Here is a 14,176-nt window from a genome sequence, read left to right as displayed (position 1 = left end):
TTATATTTCATTTGACATTTTGAGAAAATAAAACATTTATATGTTTGAGCTAGACACATACCTTGGTGTCAAAAGAAGATGAAGAAGTTTGTATTTTTATTTGTTTATTTTAAAATCCAATTATTATCTATTTTACGATTAATATTATGTTTTTTAAAAATTTAATATTGTTTTACTGTGTCTTCAGTATAGTACACGGGTTACATGAAATGATTTTTATTTTATTTTTCTGAAAAGTCTGGATATATGATGTGTTCGACAAAATTAGTTTTGAAATTATAGTTTTCATTTTTTATACGAGTGTTTAGTAAAAACATAAAAACTTAAAAATATATAAAATTACACAAGAACAATTGTCTAAAAAGGATAAATATATAAATATAGTTTTAAGAGTAATTCTTGAAATTCATTAAAAATGTTCAATAGTTTTTTTAAAGGTTACCTAAAATAACTTTTAGATTTGGAACTATTTATTTAATAAAAGTTCATATTACCAAACCAAACGTAGTTTTTATTTAAATCAAACTTTTTCTTAATAACTAAAAGTTAAAAACCCCTAAATACTAAATGTGAGATACACCCATAAACAAATCAAATGATCCCATAATTTAGATATCTTATTATTTATCTTTATAAACTCACATGGTGTTCAAAAGGTATTTATATAATCTAAACATCATATAATTATGTAAAGTAAATTTTGAAAGATGCAACAGGAAATGATATGAAGATATACCATTTCTTTATATTAAGTCATAAGTCATTAAATATTTCGAGTGTTGAACCACAATATCTTGTAAAGCTACGTTTCAACTAAGGTTGTTAAAAGTTAGTAATAATATTCGAATTTTTTTGTTACTAACAAAAGTATATAGGATGATGCTATGTTAGTGATCTGTTAGGTCTGTATCCTGGTTATAGGATGTTACTATGATTAATGATCTGTTAGATCGGTTTGAATGTTATATGATATGAGCTAGTGTATGACATTTATGTGCACATGTTTGTTTGATTGGGGGTTGGGTTGAGGCGGTCGTGCTTTGTGCTGAATGCCAACATACCCAGGGCGGTCCGAATAAACTGAAGTCCCTGCAAAGGGATTCAGTCAGGCCGAAGGCCCAATGAGCGGTCCGGATAGGCGGTCCATATGTGCCGAAGGCTCGGAGAACGGTCCAGATAGACTAATGGCCTGCAAGTTGGTCCAGTCATATTGAAGGCTCATTATGCATGTTGTTTGCTTATATGTTTATATGATATGGTTATATCTGCATGCGTTGGTATTTTGGGGGTAACTCTCTAAGCGTTCGAGCTTACATTTATCGATTATTGTTTCAGGTACTTCAGATGATCGCGGAAAGGCGAAGGCGTGACCGTACACTTCCTCGATTTATGATTTTGATTTCTAGGAACTCTGATATGATACTATTTTGAAAACGAATTGTAATAACTTAATGATTTTTTTTAACGTTTTAAAAGTTTAAATTTGGCATGATTTTTATGGATGTTATGCATTTAATATTTATATGTAAAAGATATGAATACTCGGTAGTTAAGACCACAAGTCTTACTTAAAATTCAACAAATATCTTGAGGTAAGCATTCTCCTTTCAAGTATCTTATCATTATTATAAAAAAGACATCTTCATGTGTTTAAATTGTTTAATCATTCTCATAATAACAAATCTTGTGTGTTAATTATGTTTTTTTGACATCTGCAACGAGTCATAAAGGATATCCTCATGGAAGGGGCAAATTTGCAATATATTAGAGAATATATGTAAAGCAGTGTCAAAATAGAACATGTAAAATAGTGTCAAAACAGAATACCAAAATGAATTTACTATTTGTATTTTAGTGATTTTGTATGGAGAATAAGGTTTAAAACATAATAAAATATTAAAATATACTCATATAACATGCAATAAGAATAACTTAAATGTCCGTGATTTAACATACAATGACCAATGCATCAATATTAACTTCAATGTTTGTAATTTAACATTTAATGAACATGGAATCAAACATATACTTTTTGTTTTCTATTTATAACAAAAATACTTTGCTTTTTGTTGCATTTATAAGACCATGGTATGTGACCTGATAGCAAGTTGTTATTTTATGTTTGCAACAAATTACATTGTTATATCTTGCTCATGTTATTTTTATCCATAAAATTTCTTATATTTCTTAAAAGATAATAACATTTTGCTTCTATTTCTTGTTTTTAATATAGACAGTTCACTTTATGTGATGCTCATAATAACAACTTACTTATATTTCATTTGACATTTTGAGAAAATAAAACATTTATATGTTTGAGCTAGACACATACCTTGGTGTCAAAAGAAGATGAAGAAGTTTGTATTTTTATTTGTTTATTTTAAAATCCAATTATTATCTATTTTACGATTAATATTATGTTTTTTAAAAATTTAATATTGTTTTACTGTGTCTTCAGTATAGTACACGGGTTACATGAAATGATTTTTATTTTATTTTTCTGAAAAGTCTGGATATATGATGTGTTCGACAAAATTAGTTTTGAAATTATAGTTTTCATTTTTTATACGAGTGTTTAGTAAAAACATAAAAACTTAAAAATATATAAAATTACACAAGAACAATTGTCTAAAAAGGATAAATATATAAATATAGTTTTAAGAGTAATTCTTGAAATTCATTAAAAATGTTCAATAGTTTTTTTTAAAGGTTACCTAAAATAACTTTTAGATTTGGAACTATTTATTTAATAAAAGTTCATATTACCAAACCAAACGTAGTTTTTATTTAAATCAAACTTTTTCTTAATAACTAAAAGTTAAAAACCCCTAAATACTAAATGTGAGATACACCCATAAACAAATCAAATGATTCCATAATTTAGATATCTTATTATTTATCTTTATAAACTCACATGGTGTTCAAAAGGTATTTATATAATCTAAACATCATATAATTATGTAAAGTAAATTTTGAAAGATGCAACAGGAAATGATATGAAGATATACCATTTCTTTATATTAAGTCATAAGTCATTAAATATTTCGAGTGTTGAACCACAATATCTTGTAAAGCTACGTTTCAACTAAGGTTGTTAAAAGTTAGTAATAATATTCGAATTTTTTTGTTACTAACAAAAGTATATATCATCGATATACCTACTTTGCCAACGAAACATGTACGTGTACATTAAAGATCATCGATATACCTACTTTGCCAACGAAGCACGTACGTGTACATTCAAAAAAGGACTTTGTAAAATTTTGTAACCCAAAACTTATTAATAGTAATATTTTAATGGCCGGAAAATTTATTAAGCGAGTGAAAGTGAAAAAAAAAAAAAAAAAAAAAAAAGATAAAAATAACGATGAATTATCTCAGAGTGGAACAGTTTGATGTGGATTTAAATTAAAATCTAAGCACATGTATCAGTTTTGTAATCTTAAAACCATGTGCGGTTTTTCAAATGGTATGGTTTTACGTGGGACGGTTTTAAAGGTTTTTTGGTATAATCTTAAAATGACGAGAATTTATGTTTTTATTCGTTTATTTATTATGTAAACGAACTCACTGTCAAACTGTTAACGAAGAGTTCGATAAACGTTAAATTCATTTACAGTCTTAGATACACATGTCTAAGTTTAACCAACGAGCAATAAAGAACCAAATTCGAAGTTTAACCCCAATCCATCTCAATTCATTTACAGTCTTATATATGCATTTATATAAATATTACACATATAAACTTTTAAATAAATATTATACATATATTTATAAAAATATTACACATACACATATTTAAATAAATATTATACATTATCGTGTTTTTAATATATATTTTAATTATAAACTTTTATAAAATATATTATCATGTTTTAAAATTTCAATAAGTATTTAAATTTTTATATAAATTTGATACAAAAAAAAAAAAAAAAAAAACTTTATATGTATAAATAATTAATATAATTTAATATATAACAAAATATAATAAATATTAATAAAATATTACATCTAAATTATAATTAATAGATAAAAATAAAATAGAAATATATAAAATAAAGAAAGGAAGACCGACAATTAAAACTTCAACTCTATTTTGAAAGAATAAATAGTGTTCATTTATATTTGGTGGTATACTATTCATCTTTCATAAAATTGAGATAAAAATAAGGTGCACTTAGAGATTAATAGAAAATTTTTTTTTCATAAAATTGAGATAGAAATAAGGTGCGCTTAGATATTAATAGAAGAAAAAATAAAGTTTGGAGGATGGATAGAAGATGCTTTAAAGGGATATGGTTTCTAGCTCAGCGGTACCCGATGTTGTCCTCCTTTTTTGAGGTTGAGGGTTCAAGTCCCATCGTGGACATAGGTGAATTTAAGGTGTAATTTAAGAGTAGGTTAGATTTATCGTTAAAAAAAAAAAAAAAAAAAAAAAAAAAAAAAAAAAAAAAAAAAAAAAAAAAAAAAAAAACTGGTTATAGAAATAATAATGGGTTTAGGAGTTGGATCAAGTGGATGAAAAGTCCAATGGAACCTTTATATATTTTTTTGTTCTTTGCTAACATTTAGAAAGTCTTTTTTCAATAAAATCATGTCGATCAAAAAAGAAAAGATAAGGATAAAAAAAATATAAGGATATGATTTATCGTCTCTGAGAATTATAATTGGTCATAGAAGATAATCAATCAATGTAACTATCCTTTAGTGGATGTTAACTCTAAGGACATTAGCAATGTATTAAAATTAATAAGAGGTTATCATTTTATATTTTATATAATTCTATCAAAATGTTTTTATTATTATTAAACTCTATAAAGTTCAATAAAATATATTTTAAATAAATAAAAGATTTTCTTTTTTCATTAAAAAGTTCAACGACCTTTAAATTTCATATAGTAAATATTAATTAGGCATGCCACTTAATTTAACTCTCTTATTAAACTTTGATGTTTAACCGAATTCTCAACACCAACATATTATTCTCAATAGAAAATCACTTACCAACAAAATGTCATCATCAATAAGTAATGTAATCGAAGCCAAAACTCTCCCGAGGAGCCAAACTCTCACCCATCTGTCATATAAACACCAAGTATTGCAAAATGTGATTTGGATCATTCTATTGCAAATTCTGATTTAGATAATTCTATTAGATTTTTTTGACACCCCACGACTAAAAATGAGTTTACTTATTGATTCGATCATAATAACTTTAGAAGTATCCAAAGCAAAAATCTTAGAGCATGTAGTATGGGTCATCGTAACGTCGTTAAGACTGATGTGGTAGCCCATAACGGCGTGATAACATCAAAAACATCATCCCCCATTTCTTGTTGCATCTTGTTGTGTTGCTTATTGTTGTCTCAATGACAAGAAGAAACGAGATTATCTATTGACTGTCAAATTATCTCTCTCTTTCTCCTCTTAAATGGTGTTATAACACCATGAACACCACCTTCTTTTCTTTTCTTGTTGTTTTTTTTATATCACCATTAAAACGGTCCCATACTTAATAGTCTTAGAAAACGAACTTTAATATGCAAATAACAACATCAAATATCCTCCAAATATTGGTCAAAGTGATCATTACCAACCATTTTTTGAACATGACAACCCCAACTTAATCCTCTAGCCGCAAGTTGATTAGAAGGACGGATGATGTTGCTCCACGGTCTGGTAAAGAAACCTTGCAAATTGCCACATCTACATTTAACAATTTGATCAAAAAAAAAATTTATCAATAATAAAAATGACCATAAATTTTGCAACTTGAGATTCCAAAAGTTTTTGAAAATTTCTGTCCATCGCAAATTACCTTAAAAAACTATTTTTTCCCCCTTTTTTTTGTAGCGTAAAACATTTTCAAAATTTATGTATTAAAAAATATGACAACTTTCAAAAGTATTTGTTTCGGAAAATATTAAAAATAGTTTTGCAACTCAAAAAGTACTGCAAAAGTTACCAAGTTTTCATGACAGATAGTTATTTTGTACTATTTTTTAAAAACGACGTAGCAACATTAGGTAACGAGTTGATATAAATTTAACTAAAATTCTGGATTCAAGACGTATTGCATTTACAACTAATTATCATATATAGTCATTTAGATTATTATTAATCCCCACATCCCCATTGGAACAAAAAATTTAGAATATAGTTTTACTTTTTTCGTTCATCAGCTTCAACAAACTTGTTTGAATACTTGCCATCTCGAGCTTCATCAAAATATGCAGTTGCGTGTTTTCTTGAAAACTCAGTCCTTAATAATGGTCAAGACTCAAAAGCATTTAAATTTCAAACCAATATTGCCAACCATCACCTCATTACTCACCTTATTTATTATAGTCGCTCATCTACAAAACCCATATCTCAGATCCAACTCCAAATCACATACACAACAATGGAGATCGGTTTCTTGGAAACCCTAAAAACCCAACCTTTATGGGTAATTGTTCTTTTTCTCTTGGGTTCTTTATCTATATTAAAGATTTCAGTTTCAATTCTCACATGGGTTTACGTTAATTTCTTAAGACCTCCAAAGAACATCAAGAAATATGGATCATGGGCACTTGTTACTGGCTCCACAGATGGCATTGGCAAAGCTTTTGCCTTTGAATTAGCTAAAAAAGGTCTTAACTTGATCTTGGTGGGTCGAAACCCTAAGAAACTAGAGGACGTTTCCTCTGAGATTCAATCCAAATTCTCAAAAACCCAGATCAAGAATGTCATTTTTGATCTTACCGGTGATTTATCGGAAGGTATCAAGAAGATTACTGAGGCAATCGAGGGGTTAGATGTTGGGGTTTTGATAAACAATGCTGGGATTTCATATCCTTACGCTAGGTTTTTCCATGAAGTCGATGATGAATTGTTGAATAATTTGATTAAGGTTAATGTTGAAGCGACTACTAAAGTGACACAAGCAGTATTACCGGCGATGTTGAAGAGAAAGAGAGGCGCAATCGTGAATATTGGCTCTGGTGCTGCTATCGTCATCCCATCAGATCCTCTTTATGCTGTTTACGCTGCAACAAAAGCGTAAGTTTTTCATCTTCATTCTTTCTGTAATCAAATTTGATTACATTTTGAAAAGGTCTCGTGTGTTTCGTTTGTTGTTTGTTTAGGTATATCGATCAATTTTCAAGGTGTTTGTATGTTGAATACAAGAACAGTGGGATCGACGTCCAGTGTCAGGTAACTTTTTTACTTGGAACTATCAAATGTATCAGAGTTTGATTCAGAAAACTGGTTGCAGGTTCCATTATACGTAGCAACGAAGATGGCGTCTATCAAAAGATCTTCGTTTTTTGTACCATCACCGACCGGATATGCCAAGGCGGGGCTACGGTGGTTGGGGCATGACCCACGCTGCACAGCTTACTGGCCTCACTCCGTCATCTGGGCTTTGCTAAACTCGTTGCCGGAGTTTGCCGTGGATTCTTGGCGCCTAGGGTTCTGCCTCCAAATCAGAAAGAGGGGGCAACTCAAAGATTCCCGGAAAAAAGAATAGTGATTAAAAAAACATCACTTGTAGCCTAAATGGCATGTATCATGTATGTTGTATCTTCTTGGAACGAAGATCTTGTAATAGTAACTTATTTGAATCATAATAAATCTAATCCGGTTGAGTATAAGAAATGGCAAAAAAGAAGATATATAAATATATGTTTTCGAAGAGAAGTTGATTAACAAGAAATGCGATTACAAGATTACTAGTTCAATGTACCCAATTTATATATATATGATTGATCAATTTCTCATTTTGTTGATCTGGTTAAGAGCAGGCTGTAAAATGTTGTAGAGCACCCAAAGAATAGCAGGTGCGACAACAATCAAAAGAAGTTGCCCTCTATTGTCGTTAGCAGCGGCTTCAGCGGCGGCGGCGGCCTCCGGCGTAGCCAACAGCCCAGAAGATGCGGCTAAACCACCACCGATTCCAAGCCCAACCACCACTCCTTTGGTCCTCATCTTGTTGATCTGGTTAACCGCAGGTTGAAAGATGTTGTACAGCACCCATGCGATGGCTGGAACGAGAGGTAAGAGAAGAGCGATTCCACGGTTGTCTCCTTCTGCAATGTCGGCGATCTGTTGTACGGCAAAAGCAGGGTCGCATGAGTTCAAGGTGGAGAAGATTGCTCCGGCGATGGCGGTTCCGGTGAGGGAGATGGTGGCGGGTTTTGAGGAGGTTAGGGATTTGGGAAGGTTTTGGACGGAGATGAGAGAGATGGGTTTGTTGGGGGTTGGTTTAGAGGGTTTGGCGGATGTCATGCACTTGGCGTTAAGCATGGCCATGGTGGTTGATAGTGTGGCTGCCATTGGAGGTGGTGATGTTAAAGATTGGAGCTTTTTGGAGTCACGGAATTGGAGTGATGGGCGAAAATGGGCATATAGGAAGTGAGAGCCAATGGGGATAGTGGATTCGAGATTGTGGTCTTATCCTGTGGAGGATTGTGGGGAGATTTAAGCCTCATATTTGAGTCCCCACTTTGCTTTTCTTATCACTTACCTTGGCTACCACCGGATTGTGCTTAAGATTAAACTAGTCAAAATACATATGTGTACATATCAAATATCTCACATGTCTTTGCTCTTGCTTTTTGGTTTCCTCATTTTGATTATGATCAAGGAAAAACAAAAGGGAAATTTTCTAATCTTGATACAAGGGATATATGATAATGCAAGATAGACATTAGTATGAAGTATTGAAGTGAGCAGGGAAAATGTTACAAATCTATAGATAACTAGGTGAATGTCTGCGTGTTGCGTAAAAACACTTATATAGTTGAAGTTTTTATAAATATATGTTTTTTTTTTAAATATAACAGTAACGTTGTTGTTAAATTTTATATAATAATTTTTATACTAAATTGATATAATATATTGATTATATTGAATTATATGATAATATATACATCTATTATAACTTCTTAATCTTAATCGTTTGAATAACTTCTACCTGCGAGTTACACATGGATAAAATTAAATATAATATACAATATAATGTTATTTATAGTTGTTGTTATTGTTATTTATTTTTTTAAAATTTATTTGCTTAATGTTTTAATTTCTATCGTTATAATTATTTAAAACATCAAACATTGTTTTTTGATTTTAAAGGTAACAATATAATCATTTTTATACAGTTATTTTTAACTATTGTTATTGTAAGTTTCTTTAAACTGCTTTTTTGGAAACTTTTAACGATTATAAAAAACATTTAGGAAATATTTTAGTTAAATTGAGATTATAATTTAGTTTTTGCATTTATCACTATAATTTATCACTTTTATCTATTTACAAAATATTTTTTTCTTTTTTAAGTGGAAGTGAAATTTATATTTAATTTGACATTGTAATACGTAGAAACACCTATATAGTTGAAGTTTTAACAAATATATATTTTTTAAATATAACAATAACGTTGTTGTTAAATTTGATATAACAATTTTTATACTAAATTGGTATAATATATTTATTATTTTGAATTATATGATAATATAAACATGTATTACAACTTCATAATCTTAATCGTTTGAATGACTTCTACCCGCAACTTTATAAGTAGACGTAAAGATATTATTTTAAAATTGAAAATTAGTTTATTATGATTACACTTTAGGTTTGATATTTATTTAACCTTATTAACCAACTTATAATCATTATTAGAAAGACACTACAATTTACCACTTCTAGCTATTTACAACATATTCTTTGGGTTGTATAAGTTAAACTAAAATTTATATTTAAGTTGACTCTGTAATGTTATATTTAAATTATTAATTTAAGTATTTTATACAAATTATTCCAAAACTCTATCTTTAAAATGATAATTGTTTACATCCAACAATATATTAAAACTAATAAATTAAGTATAATATGTTATAAGTTAAAAAAAATATATAATTTTATTAGTAGAAGTAAAGATATTATTTTAATATTGAAATTTAGTTTATATATGATTACACTTTAGGTTTTATAATTATTTAACCTAATTAACCAAATTATAATTATTATTAGAAAGAAATTGAAAAGTTATGAAAGTTTCAAATGAATGTAGTGAAAGGAAAAGGTATGTGGGGGTTTCAAATGCATGAGATTCAAGGAAAAAATGTTAACTTTATAAGTATGTATGATTTGATTGAGAGATAATTATATAGGAGACCATCGAAGTTTCAAATTTGTTCAAAAAACATCATTCAAGTATTACATGTTCAAAAAACACCATCAAACTAATACATATGTTCAAAGAACACCAACAAAATACATATTATGTTCAAAAAACATCATCTTTATGGTTTGGGGTAACTTATATGTTTAGCCCCTAACATTTTTTTCTTAACTCGGACGGTCTTTAACGTTTATATTTATTTTGCCTTCGAACCATGATCGAGTTAAAAGACTAATATTTTCTTATCAATTTTATTTAACGTTTATTTTTATTAATTGTTAATTATTTGTACAATTGATATATATATATATATATATATATATATATATATATATAATAAATAATAACATAAATTGTATAAATAACTAATAAATAATAAAAATAATGTTAAATGAAAGTAATAAGGGTATATTAGTCTTTAATTCGATTTGGATCCAAAGTCGAAGCAAATTTAAATTAAAGAGATCGTCCGAGTTTAGAAAAAAAGTTAGAGACTAAATATGTAAATTAACCCAAACTATAGAGATGATGTTTTTTTGAATAGAACATATACTTCGTTTGTGTTTTTTTAACATATGTTTTAGTTTGATAGTGTTTTTTAAACATGTAATATTTGAATGGTTTTTTTTAAATGAATTTGAAACTTCGATAGTCTCTTAAGTTATTTTCCCTTTGATTGACTATCTACCTTGTTATCATTTGAATATGGAAGTAGGTATGATAATAGTATACTTAAACCACATAGGATTAATTATTATATGATGCCTTCAAGATAAATATTAATAGTTGAATACTTGTGAAATGGTAAAAATTCAATTTAATTTGATATCATATGAAATTTGAGAGGTGTTCAGTAAAATCTGAATGATTCAGATGTCCTAATCATTTAAAGGCTCTAAATGAAAATATATTGTTAGGTAAAATTGTTAAATGTACGTGTGTTGAATGAAAAAACAAAGATAATCCTAACTTATCTATGGATTTATATGACTATACATCTTATAAAATAGATATTTTTTCCTTGTATTTGAAATCTAACTTTTTTTTTTTCATATTCATCTACTATTAACAATCATTTAAAAGTTTTTGTAACTTATAATATTTGATGATATTTATAACACAATTTATATATATATATATATATATATATATATATATATATATATATATATATATATATATATATATATATTATTTAAAAAGCTATAAATGTTTGTGTGGTAGATTTGAAGCTTTAAATAAAAATTGTCTATTAAACGTCTAACTAGATATTATATAAAATGTTTTGTTTTATGTCATATATTTATTATGTAAATGATTATTTCTCAATTTTAGTTCCAACTTTTCGTTAAGTATTACTAAGATCATGTCGATTTTTGTTTTATGTAATTTATTTCCTATATAGATGAATCTTTATTTTATATAATTTATTTCTTATATAAATGATTATTTCTCAATTTTACGATTAAATCGAATTTTGTTTTCTTCAATGTATTTCTTATTAATAATTGAGCCCGTGCTTTGCGCTGGGTTTTTATGTTTTTTTATTACGTATTAAGAGTGACAGTTAATTAAACCAATGACATTTTACAAAATTTAAAGTTGAGGAAATCAAAATAACATTTAAAAAAATAGAGATGAAAAATACATTTAACAAAGTCGATGATTAAAAATCATATTATGTATTACTATGAGGATGGGGATAAACGCAAAAGTCTAACAAACGAAAGCATAAAAAGTGATATTTAACAAAGTTAAAGGTAGAGAGGGTGAAAGTGAAAATCTAGAAAATAAAGGGTAAAAGTGATATTTTACAAAGTTGAAGATGGAATGGATGAAAGTGACATTTTAAAAAAACAAAAGGATAAAAAAAAAATCCATTTTTCAAAATAAAGAGGATGCAAATGATGGGTTATACAAAGTTGATGGATTAAAGTTACACTTTACGCATTGACATATATTTGGATTAACATTTAAAAAAAATAGAGGGGTGGAAAAAAAAGTTTTACAAAGTAGATGAGAAAAAATCATATTGTATATATATGATAAGGAGGTAAGAACGGAAGATAAACACAAATATCTAGAAAATGAATGGGTAAAAATGATATTTTATAAAATTGAATGTTGAAAGAGGGGGGGGGGGGATATATTTGTACTAACATTTTAAAAAAATAAAAGGGTATAAAATAAATTTTACAAAGTAGATGAGAAAAAATCATATTGTATATATATATACTATAGAGACGGAGAATAATCACAAATATCTAGAAAACGAATGGATAAAAATGATATTTTACAAAGTTGAAGGTTGAGAGGTGATAGGGATAATGTTTTAAAAAGTAGAAGGATGAAAAGTATCATTTTACAAAATACAAGGGATCGAAAATGAATGATCATACAATATTAGAGGATTGAATTTAAACAACATGCATTAGGATACTTAGTTAGCTAGAGTAGTATGTATTTGTATATATTGATAATGTAAATAACATATTTTGACTATTTCTTAATTTTTTTTCCAACATATTAGTAAGGTTGAATCATTAATATTGATTTGACAAGATAAAACATAAATATGGGTCAAATAAAATGGTATATAAATTTAAGATGATATACTAAGTCAAGTGAACCAAATGTATTGTATGATTTAAAATATGTTTTTATTATATTAAAATGTATGCGTCGAAAAAAAATATTTATACGTTTAAAGCATATTACTATGTATATATAAATCTAAGTTCATTAATCTCTAAAAAATCCAATGCACAATATGTATTAATTTATACAATTCTAATGTATTAATTTATAATTCTAATAAAACTAGTATGTAAGTCATCACATACGTTGCGATGGAGAACTTATTTACAATTACTAAAAATATAACTATAAAAAGAAATTGTGTAATGGACCGAAACGCAACTTTGATCCATGAGGTAAGTAAGTAATTTGTATATAAAATGTGATTTATAAATATCACCAATCCACATATAGTAGGGTGACTATTAGACCATATCAAGTGGTCCACAAAGTATGAAAATAAAGTTATAATCCAAACAATTATATATTAATGAAATTAATAAAAACAAAGTTTGAATGTATATCTTAAGGAAATCAATAAATACAAAACGTATAAAAAATCATGTAAGGACAAAAACGTAACTTCAATATGCGGGGTAACTCATTTGCATATCGTATATAGAATATGATTTATAAATGTCAATAGTCCACATATATCACGGCCACGATTATATAATATCAAGTGAACATAAAAAAAAGTTTCGATCAAAAGTGATACGTATGAAAGGTAGACAAAAATAAAACTTGAAAATGTATTTTAAAAAAACTTTAAAGTATAATAAGAGACCTAAGTCGTAACTTATAAAATGCTAATAATTTAAATTTAAAATTATAAAGGATAAAAAATGTTACGTAAAATTTACATGAGGGGAAAAAATATAAATATAAGAAGTTAGATGTTTATTGTATTATTTTATAATATGAAGTGAAAGTAATAATGATTTGAATTTAGTAAATTTAAATTTAAAAATAGTAAAACAAATGAACAATAAAAATGTAACGTTTCAAAAATATGATCCAAAAATTTTGTTTTTAATTTAAATAAAACACTATTCCAAAAACATTATCCATACAAGTCAAATGAAAATAAATATCTCAACATCATAACAATCAAAATAATATCTCAAAAGCGGAAACCATGTGGTAGGTGCAATGCAGTCAACTCGAGTTCTTTCCACTGGAACCAGAAGTATCTGAAACATAAACTGAAAACCGTAAGCAAAAAACTTAGTGACTTCCCAAAATACCACATAACATACACATAAATAAACACATAATGGGTCCCGTCCGGTCATCGGGCCCACTCGGTAATAGATCGGGTCTCGCCCAACATACATATAACATATATGAAGTAAACATATACATATGCAATAATCAAAAACATACATAGCATATCATGCCATCTCTTGGTCTTTTCTTTATAGAGCC

At 27.6% G+C, this 14,176-nt stretch overlaps 2 protein-coding genes across 2 annotated transcripts; one reads left to right on the top strand and one right to left on the bottom strand.

Moving 5' to 3' along the window:
• Window positions 1-6,330: 6,330 nt before the first annotated feature.
• On the top strand, window positions 6,331-7,641 carry KCR1 (beta-ketoacyl reductase 1). The gene is made up of 3 exons (XM_078983462.1): window positions 6,331-7,041; window positions 7,128-7,197; window positions 7,259-7,641. The coding sequence occupies exons 1-3, from the start codon at window positions 6,404-6,406 to the stop codon at window positions 7,511-7,513; spliced, it is 963 nt and encodes a 320-aa protein (XP_078839588.1). The 5' UTR covers window positions 6,331-6,403; the 3' UTR covers window positions 7,514-7,641.
• On the bottom strand, window positions 7,642-8,489 carry PSBY (photosystem II BY). Its single transcript, XM_078983464.1, has 2 exons — window positions 8,368-8,489; window positions 7,642-8,335 (listed from the first exon to the last, which is right to left on the bottom strand). Exons 1-2 carry the CDS (start codon window positions 8,472-8,474, stop codon window positions 7,753-7,755), a joined length of 690 nt encoding a protein of 229 aa, XP_078839590.1. The 5' UTR covers window positions 8,475-8,489; the 3' UTR covers window positions 7,642-7,752.
• Between the last annotated feature and the right edge of the window lie 5,687 nt (window positions 8,490-14,176).

The sequence above is a fragment of the Lactuca saligna genome, chromosome 3 (assembly GCF_052625555.1).
Source record: "Lactuca saligna cultivar CGN05327 chromosome 3, ASM5262555v1, whole genome shotgun sequence".
NCBI classification, from domain to species: Eukaryota; Viridiplantae; Streptophyta; class Magnoliopsida; order Asterales; family Asteraceae; genus Lactuca; species Lactuca saligna.
This window is presented reverse-complemented; position numbering and strand designations above follow the sequence as displayed.